General features: G+C 38.4%; 1 protein-coding gene and 1 pseudogene across 1 annotated transcript; both read right to left on the reverse strand.

The window, feature by feature from the left end:
* Nucleotides 1-2,038: 2,038 nt before the first annotated feature.
* Gatm (glycine amidinotransferase) lies at nucleotides 2,039-16,863 on the reverse strand. Its single transcript, XM_076848540.1, has 9 exons — nucleotides 16,790-16,863; nucleotides 14,731-14,949; nucleotides 8,645-8,840; nucleotides 7,690-7,880; nucleotides 6,310-6,447; nucleotides 6,006-6,170; nucleotides 5,560-5,623; nucleotides 4,989-5,105; nucleotides 2,039-3,003 (listed from the first exon to the last, which is right to left on the reverse strand). The coding sequence occupies exons 1-9, from the start codon at nucleotides 16,856-16,858 to the stop codon at nucleotides 2,891-2,893; spliced, it is 1,272 nt and encodes a 423-aa protein (XP_076704655.1). The 5' UTR covers nucleotides 16,859-16,863; the 3' UTR covers nucleotides 2,039-2,890.
* Nucleotides 16,864-23,661: 6,798 nt separating this feature from the next.
* Nucleotides 23,662-24,967, reverse strand: LOC143394029 (sequestosome-1 pseudogene; annotated as a pseudogene).
* Nucleotides 24,968-25,175: the final 208 nt, after the last annotated feature.

A 25,175-nucleotide genomic window follows, 5' to 3' on the forward strand; every position in this document is an offset into this window, starting at 1 on the left:
CTTGACCTTAATCCTTGAAATAAGTGGACACAGGGGAAACTCAAGCCATGCATTTATAGACTAACTGACATGTCACAGGTTCCTGCTTAGGCTGAAGTTCATAATACAAATCAACTTTGCCAACAGAAAGGCAGCATTTGAAGTTCTCTTGGAGAAACATTCCCAGGGGAAAATTTCTATCGTATACCTGGCAAGTAAATGACATTGTCCCTTCACCTACTATTTGGGGAGACTTGAGTACTGTTAGGACACACTCTAGGTTTGGCTTCATACTCAATGGCTAACCCTAATGTTGCTAATACTATCAAAGGACTGCAACAATGCTAGGCACAGTGGTTCCTGCCTATAATTCAAGAGACTTGGCAGCCTGAGGCAAGAGGATCACAAGTTGAAGGCCAGTTTAAGCAATTTAGCAAGATCCTCAGCAATTTAGGGCCTGTTTATAAATAAGAAAGAAAGAAAGAGAGAAAGAAAGAGAGAGAGAGAGAGAAAGAAAGAGCGAGCGAGCTGGATATATAGCTCAGTGATAGAGCGAGCTGGATATATAGCTCAGTACCCATCCCCCACACCAAAAAACATCCTAAATGGTGGAAGTATTGGCCAGGAACTGTAAAACTTTGGGATAGTGTTTGGGACTAGGATTGAAAGTCAGACACCATCAGTTTGGACACGACTACCAAAAAGAGCTGTCATATTTTAATGGTTAGATCTCACTCATCCTCATCCTTGTTCCACCAACATTTGCCATGTAAAACAGAGTGGGGTAAAAGGTGCTACCGCACTCTACTTCTTTGGTCAGTGTGCCAAGTACTAAGATGATTACAGTGATGTTTTAAATTTTAGAAATAAATTCACAACCTAAATTGATTTCATATCAGGTCTTCATTTTTTTTCAGTCATGGGTTCAATAATAGCAAGTATTTGTGAGGCACTGGATTGGAAACTAATGTGTCTGCCCTCATGTTGCTTAGAGTCTAGTTTGAGAGATGGAAAAACAACACTGGAACAACTAAAAAAAAAGCCTTGATTATGGATTGCAATATAGGGGTTGTTTTGAGCATGATTATTTTCTAGGGGCTGGGAACCGCCCCCCCCCCCACACACAGGGTGGCACTGGAGTTATATGGTAACTGATATAGTAAGTTCCTGAAGAGAGAAAGATTAGGATCAAACGAGGGTCATGTAGGTTAGACTTGGTCAGAAGATTTACCTCTTTTTGTGCAGCAGTGAAAAAAGTGTCCCTTTTAGAGGGTTTGGTAGTATAAGCAAATGATGACATGAAGGCCTGACTTCCCTATAGAAGCTTAGCTGATAAAGGCCAGGAAAGACAGAGCCTTAACCAGAGTGTACAAATGTATATAAATCTCTAGGGGACTGAGGCAGAAGCTGAGAGAACTGATGCCTGATGATCTCTATTTTTTTCAGTGAAAAAATGAAAGAACATAATCAGCTAAGGAAACGGTGAAAGTTTGGAATAGCTACTGAGGGAAATGCAGAGGTATGTAGCAGAACTGCCAAGTACAACTTAGGCCTGGGGAAATATACCCCTCAATATGCCAACTTCACAGACTTCCCAAGAGAAATTCATTCCATGTGTAAGATTAACATGTGTTTCTGTGATGGATAAAAAAGGACAACAGGATACAAAGGGATTAAAGGAGTCAGCAAGGGAATGGCTGAAATATGTGACTCCAACTACACATCCTATGCAGATTTTTGATGAATGAAAACATTGAGCAACTCCAAAATAGAGACTTTCCTTTCTGGGGCCTAGGATTAGTCCTTTATGCTCATTAGATATTTTTGAATGAGTGAAATGATAAACTAAAATCCGATCTTCTTAAGCATTTCTGAATACAAGTATTAGGTTTAAATTGGGGAGGAATGTGTTGATTATTTCAGAGATACGTTCCTATAATTTGCTTAATTAAAATAATGAGACTGATCCCAAACTGTAACAAATACAATCAGAAACACAAAAGTTTATTAGAATAAAAATACACTTACAGTATTGAACGTTAAAATTATTTCATATCACATGTAGGTTTTACCTCCATTAGTAAAATGCTTTTATACTCTAAGCTTTAAATAATTTGCATATCTGTAAACAAATCTTAGATTACCAAAGATGCAAAGTACCTAATAGATATTAAACACTGAAACTGAGGGATGGGCAATGATAGCTATATGCTATTGCACTAAATGTTTCTGTAAAGTTTTTTGGAAGAAAGGAAAAGATTAAAATAATTCACTTGAAATGAGGTAAGTTGCATGACAAAGATTTTAGTAGCACATATCACAGATGTTGAGATGAGAGTATTAAAAACATTCATGGAAAATTCACTTTGATGTCTGCATAGTTAAGGTTATTTTTTTTTAAAACAAAATTTTTAAAACTAGTCAATTTTTTTATAGAAAAGAAATAATTATCCAGTTCTACTTAGGATCTAGGTATGTTCTATGTCTTTCATTTAGAAAAAAGAAGTGATAAAAACATTCACAAGTCTACCAAAAAGGAAAAAAAATTAAGATTAGGACCAACATTTCAAGCTGCCTTTTGGAAAGAAAATTAAAAACAGAGGTAGATGGTTAAATATTAGTGGCCAAGTTACTCAAGTGACTAATTTTTGTCTTGATACACATTCACCAATGTTTTACACTTGAAGCCAAATAGTAAATAAAACTTTAGGAGAAAAAAGTTATAACTAGCAGAAGTTACCTTCCTTATGTCAAAGAAAAGGAATAAAAGTAAACCAGGCTTGAGACCCCTGTTAAGGATATGATTGTTTAAAGCACTACAGTTCATGCACTCTGTAAAGCGGGAAAAGAACCTTGTCCCTAAGCTTCTTAGGTGGATCTGAGGCCATACCACATGCCCCATCAGGCCTGCTCAGTCAAAGTAGGACTGAAGAGTGCCCCGGCGCCGGATATCACAGGTCCAGCAGTGGAAGCCTCCTCCCAGGGAGTTGGCATGACGAATGTTCACCTTGATGGTACTGATACCTGCATGGGAGAGACAGATGAGGTCAGTTAGATGCACTCACATGATTTTCCTTTGGAAAGTGAACCTGAAGAACCTGAAGGAATCCTGCGGCTCTCATCCTTGAGGCTGGCCCAACCCAGAATGATCTTTTCTCTTTCAATTTTATGTTCACCAACTATATTTCATTTCCTCTATTCCACTGCGAATATAAGATCTTTATCAAAAGGTCAATAGAGACTGAAGTTTTTCTCTATTAACTGTTCACAAATCAATAGACTGGATGAGCCGAAATACCTACAAAATGTTAAAAAATGATCAAGTACCGAAATTTCAAGGCCTTTTAGAAGGCCTCACTTTGTCAGACTGTTTCTAATTTGGCAAGGTTAATTTAGTAGGAAAAGCATACTTTAGCCAACCTGAAAAGTTGATTGCAGTCACATCTAAGGAGAGTTTATCTGATACAGATTAACTTTGCCAGTCTACCTTAAGGAAACAATAAAACAGAGCTGATAGTTTAATACCTGAGTTTATTTGTTATATAGGTACCTAATCAGACTACTGGTTTAATCTGGTGCCACCTGTAATGACATGGATACAATGTGAATGGTGTACTTAAAAAAACTGTATTTAGGAAGAATCTTTTATGTTAGATATAGTAGGGTTTTTAAAAGACTGTCTATTTTCCTCCCTCATTATTTTGAAGGGGCAGATAAGCCAGAGAGAGAGTCACTACAGGGTCCACTGGTATAATCAGGAAGAGAAAGGAGGCTTGAGTTGTCTGGACTCTTCTGAGAAAATGAGACTGCACAAGGCTTTGAAGAATAATAGCAGGATTTGGGTAGGGTTAAGAAATTGATGTGGGATAAGGATTACCTGTCTTTCTTATTCAGATGGCTATAGCCATACTCATCCTGAATTAGAGGGAATTCAGTTGCTTGATAGAAATTTGCATTAAGAAGTTCCCTGTGTCTAAATAGACTTTATTTTTTTTCTAAATAGAATTTAAGTACTAAAAGTAAAATTATAAATCAGATATTTCGTACTTTATACTATGTTCAGTTTAGAAACAACAAGATATAAATAGACAAAGAAACTGAACTTGAGCAATTTTTTGTTTAATAAAATTAGAAAAAAAAAGTGGTATAATATTAGGGGTCAAATCATTAAATTCTGTTCAATCTACAACTGATAGGCCAATCTTTTAAAATGGACACTAACTACATCAAGGAAGGATGTGTTAAAGGGGCAAATAATTTCTGCTGAGTAGAATACCTCAAATATAAAACAAAAAATTTTTAAATGATTCAATTTCAACAAGTAAACTGCCTAGACATTATTTAATTGACATGCAGGATACATCAAGTATGATAAGAGGAATACATCTATATTCTATATAATAACTCAGATGAAGATTCTTTCCTTAATATTTTTCTCAATAGTTTTAGAATCATTGGTCTAAATTTAGAATATCAGGATTATCAAACTCTCCTCGAATAAAAACTAATCCTGCTCTTTAGCTCAAAGCTGAATGATCTATGGACACCTTCTGCTGCAGTTCAACACTTTGTTAACTGCTTGCAGAACATACAAGTCACTTTTCTGTATGTGTACCCTTGAAAGCCCTTTAATGTATGTGATGACAATTAAACTACTTTTAAAGTTTCCTCAAAATTTCTTATTTGGGGAAGTGCTGATGGATCCATATGATCATCTGCAAAAGGGTAGCTGGTTCTTCACACAGGGGCACTGGGACACTGGCTGAATCATAGAAGTTTGTTAAACTTATTGCTAAGGAGGTGTTTGGGGAGCTCTGGATACATCTCCAATCTTTTGAGGCTGTACTTATTGAAAACAAAAATATTGGCTTTTACAAAATAATAACTTGGTACTTCTAAAAGGGACAGCAATTTAATTAGATAAACCATGCATAGGAATTTGCAGGTCATTTCTTCAGTACATTGAACACTTTCACATATGTTAGCATGTTGCACTGTTTGTTACCTACCCAGCTTCTCAAACATCTTTTGAATTGGGACTTCATTGGCATCCACCATAACACGTTTCTCATCTAGCATTAAGACATTCATGGAAAGCCATTTGGATGACATCCAGAGTGGGTGATCTGAAAAGGGGCAAATAATAAATTAAAAAATGTCATTTTTGTTTAAAATAAGGAACTACAAGTGATGGAGATTAGAGTGACAGCTAAATGCTTTTGGTAATTCACTTTTCGTGTGAAAACTTACTTTAATCATCTTAAAACAATTTGTCTATAAACCTTATGAATCAATCCATACTCATCACACATTTGGACTTCATCCCTGTTTTCTTATAAGAAGTCATAACTTGCTTTATGTGGTGTTGTTTTATTCTGTCTTCTCGCTTTCACTCTCTGTGGAAGGAAAACCTGCAAACACGAGTCCCAGCCTGGTTTTAGCACTCATAGTCACCACTTCACTCCTTACTGGGGAAACATTTTCTCTAATTGGCTAAAATTTGGGCTGCTCTCTATAGATAAATGATTCCTGTCACTGAAGTATTCATTTTAGTTTCTAAGTATATAAAAGTTAACATACCATCTGGGATGACCGGTTTTGGAGGAGTAACTATGGTCCATCCTGCTTTCTTGAAAAGATCAATCTGCAAGACCAAAATAATCCCAAGAGGCTTACTCCCATGTTTACTATTCTTATTCTTGGTCTCTGATAGTCCTCATCATTAATATCTTTTTGGCAAGTTACCACACTAATACACACAAACTTAATACTTTGTTAATATAGGCAGCTAAAGTCAAAGTCTGATGATAATACTAATTATCACAGCAATAATATGTATTTCTGATCATTGGACATCTTGTAATAAACATACCATAAGCAATCCAATGTTTGATCATAATATGCTTGAATATTGCTGAATTTGTCATTTAGAACCATTAGGAACCTTGGAAGTACTTAAAATAAGGTGGTAATTACTTTGGTTGCCAGGCTCTATTGCTTTTCCAGTGCCATAAGAACTCTCTTACCTGGTGACATGGTCGATCAGGGTTGGAAAGCACAAGACCAGGCCCAATGATATTGAAGGTGGCATCAATATGCATTGGATTGGGGTCTGTAAAGGAAACGATATGTACTCTGTATTCTGGGGCAAGATGCCTACGCATCCATTCAATGCCCAAGTAGTTTGTAACCTGAAAATAAAAGGAATACATATAATCTGTAAAGATTTGGTTCTATGTTTATAAAACTAAACATATGTAAGTAGAAAATATTTTACATTAGAAAAAACACAGTAATAAAGTATGAAATTTCAGAGGCAGCTTTTATAACCTGGCTTCTCTGTACAAATATATCTCTTCCAGCACGAATGAAATCAGCAGCATCAAAGCACGGCTCAAACTCAGTGGTCACAAATTTTCCCTGAGCAGCCAATTTGTGTCTGTCTTCCACAGAATGGATGGGATAATCCTAACAGGAATAAGAATGAACACACACAATGTATTGGTTTCATAAGGAACTTAGAAGGTTATACATTACTAAAAACATTAGTTCAACATCATCCTTTCTCAAAGTACTACTCCTCAGTTTCAGACTAAAACAGGCAAAGGAAAGATGTAGGTCCATGTTAAACACCAAAACAACAAATCCACCACCACCATCACCACCACAACAAAAAATTCTATGCATTACAGTAATTACCTGATACTTAGAAAGGAGTGGTTCAGGGTAGTAATTGATTCTGAAAATATTTCATGACCCGTACTGGATTTACATAGCTATCTGTAGCACTGCAAGTCAACAGGATGAAGTCACTCTGCTTTTCTTAGAAAAGGAATTTGGTTCTGAGCCTACTCACACCATCATATGAGATGTTGTGCTTCCCCTGCCAAATTTGAGTATGGTGGAATTAATTTATTATTTCTGTCTTTAAACTCCTGGAATAAATTTTTATTTTTAAAGATTCCCTGTAACTGATTAAATAGTAAGAGACACACAATCATCTCTCAATATCTGTGGATGCTCAAGTCCCTTATATAAAATGGCAGTTATTTGCCTATAACCTATGACTATCTTCTTATATACCTTCAATCATCTCTAGATTACTTATAATACCTAATGTAATAGGTAAATATAGGTAAATAGTTGTACTGTTTTGGAAATAATGTCAAGAAAAAATGTATATACGTGTTCATCGTAGGCACAATTTTTAAAAACTGGTTTTGATTTGTAGTTGGTTGAATCCACAGATGCAGAATCTGCAGATAGAAAAGGCTAACTGTGTATTTCATTTTATTATGAATCTGGCTTATAGACTCAGTTCTTTTTCTAGAAGGAAAGACTTTTCAGCTTAGTGACTTTTCTGGCTCCACCAATTAATAGCAGTATAACCTCATGTCAAGTTTTCCTCCCCTTGATAAAATGATACTACTTCCTCCTACATCTGTTGTGAAGAATAATCATGATTGAAGAAGTAAATTAAGAGCTAAGCCCAGAACCCAATACAAGATAAACAACAAATAAATGTGAGTTATTATTATTAGTATTATTATCACAAGATTATTTACTCTTATTTTCATCATAACCCAATCACTTTTTAAAAATTAGGTTCTCAGTTTCTGAAATGCACAATATATATATCAGATATCAGAGAACCTCTTTGTGGATTATTTAGAAAAGCTATTAAGAATATAGTCTATAAATAGGACTCACCTGGTCATAAAGCTCATCAGCCATTGTGGGCTTAGGAGCTGTTGTCCACTTGGCACCCCGATGAAAGTAGTCTTTGATAATTGACCTGTATGCTCGGTACTCAAAAAAGCGAGCACGCCATGCCATGGGTGCCTCTATAATCTCATTTCCCACCACTATCAGGATGTCTCGAGGCATCGCACTGTATAAACCTGTCAGACCAAAAAGTTCCATAAAAAAATAAAAGTTCTGTATTACCACCTCAGTAATACACATTTCCAGGACAGAAAAGTCTATATAATATGATGCAATCTTTTTAAAAAAAGAAATTATTAAAAACCCTGTTTATGTATATATGCAAATAATTATGTAAAAATGGAAAAAATAAAATGATACATATTAGAATGCTAACATGAATTCTGACTAGGAGCAAGGAAGCTAAGCAAAAAAGTAAAAAAAAAAAAAAATGAAGCAATAAAATGGCTGTTTAAAGAGATCTTGAATTACCAGGCCCGTTCCATTTGTAGGTCCTTTCTTGCTATACAGATACAGAGTTCTTAAAGGACTATCAGTATCATGAAATAAAGATTGGGCCAAAGATCATTTTGGAACTAGAAATCATGGAACTCAAGCACAAGAACACTTGGACAGCAAAGACAATTAAAAGGAAAATGGGAATGTTTCTATTACCCTTTTAATTTCTGTTATTAAGGAAAATTAAACAGAATTCACTGTTCTTTTGTAAGAAGATGACTATAAAGTTTAGGAAAAACTACATCTTTCAAGGAGACTCCAACAGATTTACAATCGAGTTTAGAATGTGTATATCTTAATCATAACTAACTGAACAAAACTGTTCCTAAATATGTATAAATTTTTGAGGGATTGATAGAACAAAGAAGTATCCAAGAAATTCTCAGAGCTTTCTCCCCACATAGTTAAGAAAGAAATTAAAAAATCAAGGAGCTACACTTACCCGTAGACTCAAAATCAGGCGTTTTATAATTAAATGACCAGTCAATGGGATCAGGCCTTCTCACTGTCACACCTTCCATTTTTAAAATATTGCACATTTCTTCAATTTCAGCAACAGCCTTCTTCAAATGATCTTTGGGAAAAAAATGGCCTCCATACTTCTGGTAAAATGACCAGTACTTTTCATATGTGTTGGCCTAGAAGCAGAAGAAAGTAAATGAAATAATTATCGGAGAAAAACACACATCATGGTAGGTTAATGGGTGGTGAACAACTCTGTAAAATGTAATCGAATTAAGACTAGAACCATGTTTTATACACTGTTGATCCCCAGCATGAAGCACACTGGCAGACACTCAATATTTGTTGAATGAAGAGTTCTAAAGTATCTTGATATTTGAGGCCTTTGGATCCTTCAGCCTCAGAATTCATGCCCAATCACTCACAGCATGTTTGCCCCCAGACAAGCTTGGAATCTTCTTGGCTATACTTCACAGACAAAATAGAACTTAAGCACTCCTATCAGCCTCAAAGAAAATAAACTAGACAACAACTAAACCAGCATAAGAAAATAAAAGAACCACTGAGCCACATCCCCAGCCTTCTTTATTTTGCATTTTGAGACAGGGTCTTGCTAAGTTGCTTAGGGCCTTACTAAGGTGCTGAGGCTGGCTTTGAACTTGCAATCCTTCTACCTCAGCCTCCCAAGCTGCTGGGATTACAGGCATGTACCACCACACTTGGCAGAATTCACAAGTTTTTAACATATAGAAAGTTTTCAGAAATTATATGCAAAAATTTACAAGTCTAGAAAGATTCTGTATTTAGACTGTTTTGCATAACCAAGTACTCCATATAAAGATATATGCTGGGAAATGCATATGATGCATCTCACAATTTATCAAGATAGATGAATCATGTCTCCAATCAGAGAATCCAGTCTCTAAGAAAAAGGCTCAAGTCTTCATTAAAAATTTGGCAAATCCACATAAATCTACATATTTTTAGTTGAAAACATGTTCAAGGCAGTTATTTTTTAAATGTTTTTCTGTATCACTAATTAACTACCCAACTACCAGGACTGATCATGACCAATATGAAGGTTTCCATCATAAATCAAACACTTCCAGATAGTAGTACTAGAAAGAAAAGGGCAAAACTGGATAATGTGTGAAAGAGTGTGTCTACTTTATCCAGATGGGCTCTTAATTGGTACTCCTGACACTCCTACCCAAGAGACAGAGCAGGTACTTATATGTTTGTTTCACATGTAAGGGAAGAGGCTCAGGGAGGTCACTTGCTCATTTACTACCTGGACAAGCAGGCCTAGAACTCCAAGGTTGATTCACACAGTATTCTGGAAAGAGTAAGGGGCTTGACTATGCTCTATTGGTTTGAACATTTTTAACTTGTTGTATAAAACTTTTTGGGGTGGGGGGTTATTAGGGGTTGAAGTCAGAGGTGCTTTATGACTAAGTCACCTCCTCAGCCCTTTTTTATTATTATTTTTTTTTGAGATATGGTCTCATTAAGTTGTATGAGACCTTATTAAATTGCTAAGGCTGGCCTTGAACTTGTAATCCTCCTGCCTTAGCATCCCGAGAAGTGTACAAAAATGTTTAAAACTGAAATTGCTTACGATAGTTCATATCATTCCCAATGATTTTTGCCCATAAAGGCTTGACTAAATGTCTACAAGTCTGGATTTTTAATGTCAAAGACATATTTTTTCTAGGTTTGTATCTATACTTCTATTTTTTACTTCTCTTTGATAAATATCAAATACATGAATGTAGACTTGCCGCTTTTTAGTTCAGTATTTAGGTTCATATCAGTTAGTCCGGAACCTAGCCCGGAGGAAAAGGAAAAGCTGAAAAACTGATCTTTAGAAATATGAAGAATGCCAGTGAAGCTTAAAAAGGGGGTTGGTAAACTAAGGTCCACAGGCCAAAACTGGCCCACTTCTTGTTTTATAAATAAAGTTTTATGGGAACACAGGCATATTCATTTGTTTGCAAACTGCCTATGGCTGCTTTGGCATTACAATAAGAGGGGAAAGTTGAGTGTTCGTAACACAGACCTAAGTTCTGCAAAGCTTGAATTATTTATTATCTGGCCCTATATAGAAAAAGTTTGCTGACTCCTGTTCAGATCATTAACTAGTTCTTTTACTTTGGGACATATAGAATCAAATAGCAGGCTCAATTTCTGACCCACAAAAACTATTATCTCAACTATTAAACATTTGAATATTTTTAAGGTCAGTCCATTCTTTGAAAAACAAAACGAAAGCATTCCAGCATTTTACCCCTAGGAATTTTTGCAGCAGCAACTAGAAAGAGAAGATAATAATGACTCTTTTTATATTCCTGGTACTACTTGTCTATTCGCCATGTCCTCCTTCTCATGCCAGGCACATCTCCTACAATCCACTAAGGACAAGAAGCCTTTGAAAATTTAACACTGAGCTACAGCAGGCACACAGTTATGTTGTCTTGCCAGACTCATTCCAAAGTGTCTTGCGTGACTATTTCTGCAGAGTGAAGCTTGCCTTGATAAATATTTAAACTTTCCTGGGAGAAAAAAAGTTACTTGAACAAGTGTGAGTCTGTAAAGCTTATAATCTGGCAAAGGTTGGACAAAGTGCACATGATTAGGGCAAATTACATTTTCCAAAAGATAGTTGAACATTGCTTATACTTGCTTTATAACCCTGCTAAATGAGTTATCAGTCATTTACCAAGTGTCTGCAAGTAATGAACACTATATTAGATGCATAGCATATGATCTTTTCAACAATCTTTTGCAAGGATGTGGTTACATTCCTGGAAACTTTATAGCCCTCCAAAGCCTAAAATCCTTTTTATTGGGGTTTGCCAAATGATTTTTTAAAATACTGTCTTTGGAATGCAAAGAAATATCAATAGAAACTTACTTTCTATTGAAAGTAAAAACTCATATTACATTAACCTTAATTAATCTAAGAGTTTGTAAAAGATCCTCTATCAAGGGATTTATTTAAAATAAAATAGACAAAAGCAAACCCGTAAGCAAGTATTTACTAAGTTTTGCAGAATAAAAAAACACTTAGCTTTCAAAAAGTGGCTTCCTGACAACTATGTTCCCCACTGCTTTCCTTAAAATTTCTTTAGTATGTATATCTTCCAACATATCTTGCACTCTAATTGCCTATTTTATTTTACTACATTATTTAATCTTATTGTTCTCTAGCTGATTAATGCACCTGTGTTCATTTTTTTTCTGCCTGCTAAGGGCCATGCATATGTTTGATTTACTTTCTGCTCTTTTAGGACCTAGCTTAGCTTGTCAAATAAAATACAAATAACCAGAAAAATGAATTAAATCAATACTACTCATGCTACTAATATGTACAACCATTCCATCCTTGAGGTGCTTTTGTAATTGGCAAATTGGATCCATACAACTATAATGAGTTGACCTTTAATACTTGATATGTACCCTTTTATCTTCAAATTTAATCCTGTTAGGCAATTAGCAAACCTCTTATTATGTTCATTTTACTAGTGCCCTGAAACTTATGGATTCTGCACAAGGTCAAATAGCTGATTAGCCAAATCTAGCTATCAAGGTTTTATCAAATACCTAATTAAAGCCAAGTTGTTTGACTTTTGCATGGTATACTTTCTACAAACCCATGAAGCTACAAAGTCTAAAGTCATAAATCAAGTGACAACTCTAAATAATATCTAAGAATTCTAATTCCAGGGCTGGGAATATGGCTCAGTGGTAGAGCGCTCACCTAGAATGTATGAGGCACTGGGTTTGATCCTCAGCACTATGTAAAAATAAAGATATTGTGTCCACCTAAAACTAAAAACCAAATTTAAAAAAAAAAGAATTCTAATTCCATAAGATCACATGATATCAAAGTCAATAATTTTAGCCAGGTGCAATGGTGCATACCACTGTTTGAAAATAAAAATAAAAATGGCTGAGGATTTAGCTCAGGGGTAAAGTGCTTCTGGGTTCAATCCCCAGCACAAAACCAAAAAATTTTAAGACAAGTAAAAATATAACTCTTGAGGGCTGGGGTTGTGGCTCAGTGGTAGAGCGCTCACCTAGCACATGTGAGGCCCTGGGTTCGATCCTTAGTGCCACATAAAAATAAATGAAATAAAGGTATTGTGTCCATCTACAACTAAAAAAAAAAGTTTTAAAAAATATATAACTATTGTCTGAATTTGAACTTTAATTTCACCCAGTTAAAATGATTGGGGGGGCTGGGGTTGTGGCTCAGTGGTAGAGCACTTGCCTAGCACATGTGAGGCACTGGGTTTGACTCTCAGCATCACAAAAAAATACATAAATAAAGATATTGTGTCCATTTACAACTTTAAAAAAATGGTTAGGGGAGGAGGCAACTTCTTTTCAAGAAAAGACTTTAAAAGACTGTGCTTTTTAGAATATGTAAATTTATCTGTTCAAATTTCAAAATATCAGAATAATCAGAAGAAAGTATTACTTTTTCTACTGCCCTGTCCTCCAGATCTAACTCAAAAGCCACTTCCAGAAGACTTCCTAACCATTCAGCACCTGGTCATGTGTTTTTCTTTACTCTCCTAGCACAGCCTTCCCAGCAGTGGGCACAAGATACTTAGTATTTATTTCTTTGTGAACAACTTATTTCACCAAGTAGTTAGGCAGTTCTTCTGTGTTAATTTCTCTAGAACCCTGTTACATGGTAGGCAATATTTCTGCTGATGACAGTACTGTTTCAGACTTTCTTCCTCAATCTACATTACAGATGTAAAATATTCAGGAAGAACTTAAGTAAATTTAAGACATATTTGTAATCCATTATTAGTGGGAGCTTAAGCTTCTTATATGATGGGGAAGGTACTCCCTGAGATATGGGACCCTTATGTAGTGTACCATCTAAATATGAGTTTTTGGGGTCCCTGGTCATAAAAATATACAGATAAAAAATACTAGGCATTTTTAAAAAGGGAAATATGCCTTGTTGCCAGGAAAGTTCTGGAAGACTTTGGGAAAGGTATCATTGAAGCTAGCTGTAGGTTTAATTTACATACAAGAGGGTGTAGGAAAATAAGTGGGAGAGTTGGGTGGGAGAAAAGGCATGGGGCTTGTTAAGGATTATATATTTTTCTTACAAAGTCTGTTGAAAACCAGGGTGGAATATTAGAGGGGAAAGCAACTTACATAGGAATGAATATCTGTTAACCTGCCATACTAGCTCATCTCTAACATGAGACAATGATTGAAATGGGGAGTCCTGGAACTGCAGCCAGAACCAGCCTGAATACAGTGAGGACATTTCATAAGCAATGGGAGGGCTATCAAATTAAGGGGGAAGGATGAGTAATATGATCAAATTTGGGTTTTAAAAAAATCACTCTGATAGTAGCTGGAATATGGTCTGTGGAGTAGAGTGAATGGCAGAGACAAGTTAGGAGTTAACTGCAATAGTCTAGGAGCAGATGAGCTCCTGACTTAAGACAAAGGCAGGGTATGGAGACAAGATTCATTTTTGACAAAAGACTTGTTAGATATTGGAGAATGGATGTGAAGAATGTGTGACTAAAGGAGAAATCGAAGATGACCACGTGGTGTTTTGAATGAACAGGAACACCTAAAATTAAAAGGAACAAATGAAACAGGATGACTGGCAACTGAACTCTACATGTGCCAAGTCTGAGGTTCTGTGACAAAGAATACTTTAGGTTTAAAGTATTGATCTAGACAGAATGCAATCTATAGCACAGTAGAGAAAGGCCCTGAAGCTGTCGGAATGGCTAAGAGAAGGGAACCAAAAGTGAAATTCTGTTCAACATTATAGACAGTGTTACATTGTGAGAATCAGTGAAAGAACTTACATTCCCAGAAAGGTGTCTCAGGATCCTGGGAAAGTTTCAAGAAGAAAGGAATTGGTATAAATAGTGTCAAATACCATAGAAGTGTCAAAAGCAAGATCATTTAAAATGAACCCCTGCTAAAGTGAAAGCAGTTCCAGAGGATGGCAGCAGAGCCCAGGCAGCAGCAGGTGAGGAAAGAACCCACTTCCACACGCACAAAAGTTCTGTTTACCTTCACTTCCACCGTGAATGGTGGGACACAGGCATTTTCTGCTCTGCCCACTATCACTTCCTCTAAGGGGTCCCATTCGTTGTAAGAGGAGACAGGACAGTCCTTGGGCAAAGGATCTGTGGCCTTGTCATCAGCTGCGCAGGAGTTCCGGGAGGAAACTGTAGCTGCCTGGGTGCTCTGGAAAGTTCGCTGCACCCATCCTGTGAAGGTTTTTCCAAGCTTTCAAAAACAACAACAAAAAGTTTATCATGTAGCCTCATTCCATATTAGGAGGTAGGAGGAAGTGGAGATGGGGTGAGGAGTGAAAACCAGCCAGACATTTAAAAACACAGCCAGACATTTAAAACACAGCCAGACATTTAAAATCCTATAGGAGAACATAAACCGGATGTTAACAGTTCACAGGCACTGGGTATTATTGAATTAAATCAATACTACTCATGCTACTAATATGTACAACCATTCCATCCTTGATGTGCTTTTGTAATTGGCAAATTGGATCCATACAACTATAATGAGTTGTAGTTTTGACCTTTAAAATATTTGACATGTATCCTTTTACCTTCAAATTTAATCCTGTTAGTTAATTAGCAAACCTTTTAATATGTTCATTTTATGGATCCTGCACAAGGTCAAATAGCTGATTAACCAAATCTAGTTATCAAGCTTTTATCAAATACCTAATTCAAGCCAACTTGTCTGACTTTTGCATGGTATACTTTCTACAAACCTGTGAAGGATTACAGGTTATTTTTCACCTTTTTGTATATTCATATATTCTCCTTTTATAACTTTAAAAAATCCCCCATAAGAGATTTTTGTCCCCAGTGACCATACTCCCCTCACTTATTCCAGAACAGGTTTTTGCGGTCCATCCTTATCCAGCTTTCAGCAACTCTTCTGCAGGTGATGGGTCACGTTCTTCCCAAAGAGTTGTCCCATACCTCCCTGCCAAGTTCAGCTGTAGGCAGGAGCCTCCTTTCCCCCTCAGTACCAAAAGTTACCAATATTAATATTAGGCTTACTTCTTTTTTCCCCAAATAACAATGTGCAAGCATTTGTAAAGGATCCCATCTTTCAGAACAATCAGCTTCAAATCATTTTTTTTCCATCTCTGACAATGCAATTCACATTCTTTAGTACTTCAGTTTTGAAAGTGACCAGCTTCCATCTGCACCATTCTACAGATGGTCCACAGTACCCTAGCCAAGATAAGGATTAACCCAGGCACAACTTAAACTAGAAAGATCTAAGAATAAAAAAAAAAAAAAGAAAAAAAAGAAAGAAAAAACTTTTAAAAATGAAGGATCTATAAATCTAAAGCAGGAAGAATCCCTCTTCCACTACGCAAACCCTAGGCTCCTAAATCTCTCTCCTCTTTTTAAAAAGGAAGGAGGGCAGTAGGGGCGCAGAGATGGAGATTAAAGCAAGACGGAGAGCGTCAGCTGTTTCCAGTTGCTAGAAGGTGGCTGATAGCCAGGAAGGACCGCCGAGCTATTCCTATCTGAGAGGCAAGAGAAGGTCTGCAGGCCTGTGCTGACATCCCAGGAAATCAGAGGAAGGGGACGGGGTAGAAAGTCTGGAGACCGAATGAATGAATGAATTCATTCCAACTCCTCTTAAGACTCCAGACTTTTGCTTGCTCTCAGTTCCGATTCACACTTGGCCTCTTCTCCCCATCCATTTACCTCTTACGCATTTTCCCGAAACTCCCGAACTCCATGCCTATGCAAGGCTCTGGACCTCAACAATGCCACCCTTTTACTAAGGAGTCCCTAGTTCCCAACCCTCGCCTCGGGCTCGAAGCTCGACGGAGCAAACTAAGGTCTGTCTGAGGAAGGTGGTGCCCCCTGCGCTGCGGCAGCCAAGTTCCTGGCAGCCAGCAAAGGCTCTTGAAGCCGAGCTTCCAAGAAGGAACAGAAGGGACATTGGCATGCAATTCAGGAGGTGGAAAGCTAGAAAAGGCGGCGGCTGGGGAAGAGAGCCGGGCCTCCGGTCCGCGCCGAACCCAGCGAGGGGTAGACAGGCGGTCGCCAGACCAGGCGGGCGGCGCACGCACCCGAGACCCGATGTAGTGCACCGCTTCAGCTCCGCGGCTCCCGCCGCGCAGACACCGCACCCGCAGCATCGCCCCGGCCGATCTGGTCCTCGAGCGGAATGTTCCCGGCGCTCGGCAGCCTTCGCCTGAGCCTCCCGAGAGCGCGCCTGGAGCGGGATGTGCGGGCGTGCGCGGCCGCAGCCTTTTGTAGCCGCGCCCCGCCCGGGCCACCCCCATGGCCCTATTGGCTGCACGGAACAGGTGGCCGGAGCCCGGGTCGCGGCCCCCGGCCGCCCCGAATTAGGAGTTTTCGGGAACTACCTCTGGCCGAAGTCAAGTCTCCGGACTTGCCCTTTTTCAGCTTGTCCGTCCCCTGACTGGGTTCTGCTGCACGCCGAAGGGCTGCGGCAGGAAGCCCACTAACGTCAGGGAAGAGGTGAGGACTCAACTTCCGACGAAAGAAAATTCATGTTCTCTATATATGTTGTTTTAAATGTATCATAAAAAATTAAGGGGCTGGAGTTGTGGGTAGAGCACTTGCCTAGCACGTGTGAGGCACTGGGTTCTAGCCTCAGCACCACATTAAACTAACTAAATAAAGGTATTGTATCCATCTACATCTAAAAAGAAATATTTAAAAATATTTAAATATGCGAAGTGTGAGTGCAGTCTTAGGTTTAAATTCACATATGTGTACTAACACAGCCCCCAGATTTTACAGAATAGAACCACCCAAAGATTAGATGGCTTCTTGGGGTCAATACTGGGTTCGAGATACATGGAAACTAGGTGTGGGATTCAGGTAATCTGGTGCCTGGGTGCTGCGCTTTCCACCCACTAGCCCTTCTGGTGTTCTTTGAAACCCTTGTGATTTCAAATGGTCTTTGGCAATGTGCCCCTGGCTTGAGAAACTAAATCATGAAAATAGAGACAAATATGAATCAGAAATAAGGGAAAGCTACAGATAACTTTTTTCCTTCAACTACATGTGTTTCAAATTGATTAGGGGGTTATTGTAGAAAAAAAATTAGTCCCCTCACAGAGCAAAATCTTAATGCTGGAAATGTGTTAGAGAACAATAACAGAAGAGACAAGAGACTCAAATATTTCATTTTTGTACTTACAAATATGCAACTATTCATTTTCTTTTTTAAAAAATTTTGTTAGTTGTAGATGGACCCAATGTCTTTATTTTGTTTATTTATTTTTATGTGGTGCTGGGGATCCAACTCAGTGCCTCCCATGTGCAAGACAAGCGCTCTACCATTGAGCCACCACCCCAGCTCCATAACCATTCATTTTCAACCACCTGTTTTATTTTCAACCACCTGGGGTCTCAAACTTGTTTTCCTGTTCATTGATGGAAGGCACCAAACAGAATGGCATGGTGGGAAGCCTTGGAGAAGGAATTTGGAGAATTGGGTTTTAGTCTTGGCTGTCCTAGACTATGTGCGTCTTCTTGAGTTGCCATTTTGTTATCTGCAAAGTGAGAACAATTGCATTTATTGTCCTAGTACTTGGGGCTGTGGAGGGCCTAAATGAGAGATTGTACAAGCAGAAACTGGTATACACTAAGAGTTATGTGAATATGAGGTAATATGTTACCACTCTAACGAATGTCATAATACCGTGAAAGGAGCCAGTAAGTCTAGGTTTATACCTTAACTCTGCTACTAACATGCTGTATGACCTGGAACCGAATTTCTAAACATTTCTTTTAGTGAGGGCTTTGGGAAACCACTAACATTTCTCAAAATTTAAAAAGTACCTCTCCCAACAGTAAAATGCAGCCACTTCTGAGGTCTGCTTCTCTTAGTGTCCTTAGGGTAGCCAGAGATGAGCTCCTCCTCAGTAAAATGAACATGAAGATGGTAAATATACAAAACAAGGCTTTGACTTCCCCTATACCATATATGTCTGAGATAGGAGAAATCCTCATGTCACCCATTAAAGACACTATTTTAATTGTGCAAATATAAGAACCAGGAATACTGAGTAAAAATAAGGCTAGGGTGTCATTAGATTTACATTAAAAAACAACAACAAAACCCTCTTATAATGGCCATACAGCTACTCTTACCTCTTAAAATCTAGCAAGAAATGTGTGGATAGAGTCACCAAAACAGTCCTACTTTATAAAAGAAAATCAAAGCACTCCCCTCATCCTTTTCCTTTATATTTTATCTTTTTGTTCTTAAAAAATCTGTAACAATTTTTGGAATGACTTCATCAAATGAAAGCTCAAGTCTTCCATATTGGGTAGTTTGTCTAATACTGGGCCAACTCTGCACCCACTAGCCCTTTGGGTGGTCTTTGAAACTCTTGTGGTTTCAAATGGTCTTTCGCAATGTGCCCCTGGCTTGAGAAATTAAATCGTGAAAATAGAGACAAAATGAGTCAGATATAAGGGAAGGCTACAGATAACAGACAATGCCTTGAAAATGCCTTGATCTTTAGTTGCTGCCTTATTTAGAAGAAATGGACTGGTGTGAACTCTTGCCTTGCCTTCCATTCTCCCAATAATTTAGATTGAACTAATAATTTTAGGATCTTGGTGGTCTCATACTTGATGGTTATGCGTATTCAAATCTAATAGTAGTGTACCCTTGTAGGTTAATTTAAAGGCATAATTTAGGTAGTGAGGAATAAGAGAGGTTAAAAGAACAAGGAACAAAAAACACAGCAGAAGCATAGGAAAAGATTGTTTTCAGTTTCTCTCTCATCACTGTTGCTTAAAATATATGCCAAACTCTACCAGATTCCAACAAAATTCAGACTTTATGAAATGTGTGCTAATATTAAAATAGAAGAAAAACTAATAAAGTCATTGGGTCAGCAAAATGAACAACAAAAGAGCCTGTTGTAATATTTTTACTATTTCATTTCATGACTGACATCAGAACCTGTATATAGGGGGCAAATGAACAGAGTTAAGTATTTCTAGCAGTTAGAGATACAGATGGTCTGTGAAACTGATATATGTACTCAGTGGATGATACAAGCTATGTGCAGAAATCACCCATTCTAAGACACATTTGTACCTATAGTGTAGGAGACAGGTACAAATATAGGTACAAATCAGAAAAAAATGATATTAATAAAATTAAACATGTAGCTAAAATATATCCTCATGACTAGAATATACATTTAAAAAGATGTGCTTTTTAAAAAAGATATTATTTGGACTGCATTAATAAAATATCTCTGGAAAGATGCACAAGATATTAATAACATAGATTGTTCTGGGGAAGGGACCTGGCTGGCTGGGGGACAGGGGTGAGTTTTTTACTATAAATTTTATTGTACCTTTGAATTTTGAAATTTGAATGAATTACCTAATAAATAAACAAAAATATATTTAATGGACTGCATTATTGAAGGTGTGGCTATCAATATGGAGAATTTAAAAAGGAAGCCTGAGGGCCTTATCAATCAGTCTATTAATTCAACTCTAAGGATGGCATCAGAATATTCTAGTCCCAGGAAATGTAAAACCTGAGGACAAAAATAATGTCATGGATTTTGATGAAATCTCCCTCAAGACTATTCATTGACCTTCTCCAAATTTTGAGCTCACTATGTAACCTCATTCCTGGGAACCTTGGCATGGAGAAGGATTTATCCTTCAGGCCAGTGATCTGGTGGCTGGAAAGATAGGGTCCTCATTTGACAATCAAATCAGTATTCTAACTTCTCTCTCAAAGTCTGAGGAGTTTGGCAAATGTAGTTCAGTTCAGTCCTTTCTCTCAAGTATATTTCTCTTAATGTTCTCTCTTCCCTGCCTGCCTAGTCAATTCTGGGTAAATGATAAAATTTACTTTCTGGACCTGAAATGCTGCAGAACTTGTCTGTTCCTACAACCCTTTTGTGTTCTAGCCATTGTACTTACCATACTTCCCTGGAATTGCCTGCTAATCATTTGTCTCTTGTTAATAGCTAGTCTCTCACTGAGACATTGGCTCTTTAAGGACCACTGTACACCTAGCATAGTGCTTGACAAAGCAGAGACCTCACTCAGTCCTTTAGTGCTGGCTCCTTAAGCCCAGACCTCCCTCTGATATTTTGCCATCTTTGATTTCAAATGAGTTATAAAATCTTGTGCAAGTGGCCACAGCACTGTCTCCTTACAAATACTTTTAAGGATTTTATTAGCTATGAACAGCTAAGTTTTTACTGCCTAGCATTTCTTAACAAGGTAGATTCTTTCATCAGAAGGCAACTGCAAAAACAGTAGTTCTAGCCAAATTAACACCCAGCTTTCTCCAGTATTTAATATAATTTCAGTTTAACTCAGCACTTAAACTGATCTGACTTCAAGAAAACAGGAAGAAACATCTGGAGTCGGCTCCAACAGACCATCTTTCTCTTTAGTCTTCAGACACCCTTCTGGAATTCAAAAACACTAAACACTATTCTCCTTTTTAGGTCCTAACTAAACCTAAACTAAGGCAAAGGTCAACTCATCTGATATTGTCTTGATATCAAAGTACATGGTAGGCAATTTTTGTTAATGGAAAAGCAATTGCATTTGTTTCAGCCTCATTTCATTCTTTTTTAAAAATCCAGTTTTAATGAGGTATAATTCACATAGCATGAAGTTTCCCCTTAAGAGTACACAATTCAAGCCTGGGGTTGTAGCTCAGTAGTACAGTGCTAGCCTAGCATGTATGAGGCACTGGGTTCAAGTCTCAGCACCGCATATAAATAAATAAAATAAAGGTCTACCAACAACTAAAAAAAAAAAAAATTAAAAAAAAGAGTACACAATTCAGTGGGTTTTAGTATATTCACAGAGTTGTGCAGCTAATTTCAGGATGTTCTCATTATTTCCTCAAAGAAATGTTCTACCTATTAGCAGACACCCCCTCCATCCCCTGGCAACCAGTAATCTACTTTTTATCAATTAATTTACCTTTTCTGAGCATCTCACATAAATGGAACTATGTAATATGTGGCCTTTTGGGTCTTGCTTTTTTTGCTTCATGTGTTTTTAAGGTTCATCCATATTGTAACTTGCATGGATACTGCATTCCTTTCTAGGGCTCAGTAATATTCCATCATATGGGCATGCCACATTTTGTTATCTATTCATCAGTTGGTGAAAATACTATATTCTTGGCTGTTGTGAATAATGCTGTTATGAATATTCATGTACAAATTTTTGTGTGGACAAAGTTTTTTTTTGGGGGGGGGATCCTGGGGATTAAATCCAGGGGCGTTTAACCACTCAGCCACATCCCCAGACCTTTAAAAAATATTTTATTTAGCAACAGGTCTTGCTAAGTTCCTTAGATCCTTGCTAAGTTGCTGAGTCTGGGTTTGTACTTGCGATCCTCTTGCCTCCGCCTCCTAAACTTTCAGTCACAGTACCTGGATTAAAGGTTTTTATTTATTTTTCTTGGAGATATACCTAGGAATTAAGTTGCTGTGTCATATTCCATTCCATTTTTAATGTTTTGAGGAATTGACACACTGTTTTTCAAGGTGACTGCTCCATCTTTACATTCCTACAAGTGATGTCTTAGGCTTCCCATTTCTCTATATCCTTTCAAGTATTTATTATTGTCTTTTTGATTATATTTATTACAGTTAATCTATTGGATGAATGGTAGTACCTCATTGTGGTTTTGATTTGTATTTCCCTAATGATTACTGATGTTGATCATTTTTAAGTATGCTTATTGGCTATTTGTACATATTTCTTGTTACCTCAATCTTAGGAGAGAGAAAAATTGAAAGATTTTATTTAGGGAGGAACTGATGCCTATTTTCAGGAACTAACATCCTTCTTTCAAAGAAGGCAAAATTAATATTTCTTTAAAATCACAAAAGGAGAATACTCCTTTATATACATTGCAAGAGACACTGTGGCTAAATAGCCTTTTATTTTTTTCTAAAAATTATGAAATGTATCATCAGAGCTATGTGACTGAAGGGGAGTTTCTCTTTTAGAGTAAATAAAAGTGAAGTAAATATAATTCACTCTAAAAGAAACAAGGGGCTTGTAAAAGATACTATCACCAACATTCCTGTATTTTGGAGGAGCCTTTGAGACTTGCTTAGAAACCAATCAATAATGTAATAAATCTAATCCACCCTTCTGAAAAAGGTAATATTATCATTTTAGTGTAAATTAACCCATACAGAAAAACTCAGTTTACATAAACTATGAAAGTCTCTGTGTGTGGGATGGGGGCCGTGGGGGGAGGGGGTGTTACCACATAGCCCTACTCCATAATGGTGCTCAATATATTTTTAAAGTGCTTGTACCATTAAATTATAGGTTGTTTACAAATCAGATAACAGATGGCTACAGAGGAATTTTCTTACTTTAAAAACAAATGACACATTTGGAAATAAAAAAAAAAACAGAGTAGTCATGACACAAGGAGGCAATACCCAATGAAAACCACAGCTCAAACCTCCCCTTTGAGCCCTCCAGTCCCAAGCAAGAAACCCACAAGCCTGGATGCCCCTCCTCCCTGGTACTCCTGTAGGAGCCTCCTCCATTTACTCCCTGACAACATTCCAATTTGTTGAAAAAAAAAAAAAAGTCAGTATACTATTAATCATTTTTTTTTTTTTTAAGAAAAAGCAGAAAGCCATTAGGCAAGACATATTCTGAACTGCTGGTGTGATGGCAGGGAGAGGAGTATGCAGGCATGTCCTTGCCCTCCCCAGCCAGGGCAAGGCCTTGGACAGGGGAAACTGGTACTTCTCACACACTTGGAACTCTCCCTTCATGTTACTTGTCCCACTGCCCTGAATGTCTTCACGCATCCCCACCCATAGATTCTGGAAGAAGAATGCTGAGAAACTGGCCCTTTCAGAGGCCCTGCTAACTCAAAGCAACTATGAGACAAAAAAGAAGTATGGGATAGACACAAATGTTGTCACAATGGCGGTGGGTGTTTCGAATACTTGATAGTAACCAGAGCAGCCCCAATGTTGTAATGTTGGGTCTGTAGAAGCCTGGTGAGCCAGCTGCCTTCATTCGAGAACTCCATGGACAGCATCTGGGAGAGTGACTCAATCAGCAGGGGGTGGGGGGGTCAGCCTCTGGTGGAACAAAGCAGCTTCCTACATCCCTGTGGATCCTTCCTGGAAAGGGTTCAGAGAGGTTGGCCCTTCTGATTCTGGCATCTGTAGAGACTGCAGTTCACCTCTAGATGGATCCACTTCTTTTGAAGACAAATAAGTTCAGTCCTCCTTTCCTGCAGAATAGTTATCAGACTCCATCTGTTCCTCAGGCTGCCCCAGCAACTCCAGGGCTATCGTTTTCATTTGCTCTGCCAGTGACTGTGCCATACTCTCACCATTCCCATCTGGTTTGCTGGGTTTGGAAGAGCAGCTGCTTGGTTGAGAACTACACTTGTCTTCTGTGATGGAACTTTCTGGGGAGACAGGTGTCAGGCAGCTTCTTTTCCCTGCATGTTCCACATCAACATCAACTTCAATACTCAGAGGGCCGAGGGCAGCTGCCAGGCTCTCCCCTACATTCTTGAGGAAATTCACACTGGGATCCTCCCATGGACCAGAAGCTGATTTGCTGTGGGGTGGGGGCGGGTATCTCCGGCTCAAGGAGGACGTGGGCTCCAGTGTCTTGGTGGACCCATCTCCCACCCTGGCCACTGGAAATGCCCGTGTTTCAACTTCGGCAGCCAGCGGCTGTGAAAGAAGCTCCCAGAATGGTGCCCAAAGGGGCTGGGGAACAGGAGTTCCCTGTGCTCCCTGTGCATGCCCTTCCCCTCACAGACACCACACAGGTCATAGGCTGGGCACACATGCACTTGAGTTCCTACGGCAGGCCCATTGCAACCATCACGGATCACATTGGGGTGCACATGCTGCGGGGTGCCTCCTGAGCACACCGGCACGGTGGTATCGCCACACTCCTTCTTCTTTTTAATGTAGATGCGAAAGATGCCATCCTTCACGTAGGACACGGCCATTGTCAGCTCCCCATCACTGGAAAATGCAACCAAGTCTCCATCGTCATCGCGGTAGTGCGTCTGGAAGCCGCCCGGAAGCAGCGCGGGGGAACAAGGCGGCCACCCGGCTCAGTAGCCGCTCGCAGGAGCCTGGGCCGGCAGTGGCCTTGGCATCCGCCTGGAGCTCAGGGCTGAAACAGAAGCAGAAACGGAGGATCTCGCGCTCTGCTTCCTCCTTGCCCCAAAGGTGGGCCTTCACGGTGAGAGACGCCACAACGGCAAGTCTAACAGCAGGAACACAGCTGGGTCTCAATGTTTTTTTTTTTTTTTTTTTTTTACCATAATTAAGTACACTTTCACTGTGCTTAATGATGGATAATCCCTGACTGTGAGTGGTTCAGTTTACCAATTTTTGATTTTATAATGGTATGAAAACAATAGGCATACCCATAGAAACTGTACTTCAAATTCTGAAT

This window comes from Callospermophilus lateralis, chromosome 3 (assembly GCF_048772815.1).
Source record: "Callospermophilus lateralis isolate mCalLat2 chromosome 3, mCalLat2.hap1, whole genome shotgun sequence".
Lineage (NCBI taxonomy): Eukaryota > Metazoa > Chordata > Mammalia > Rodentia > Sciuridae > Callospermophilus > Callospermophilus lateralis.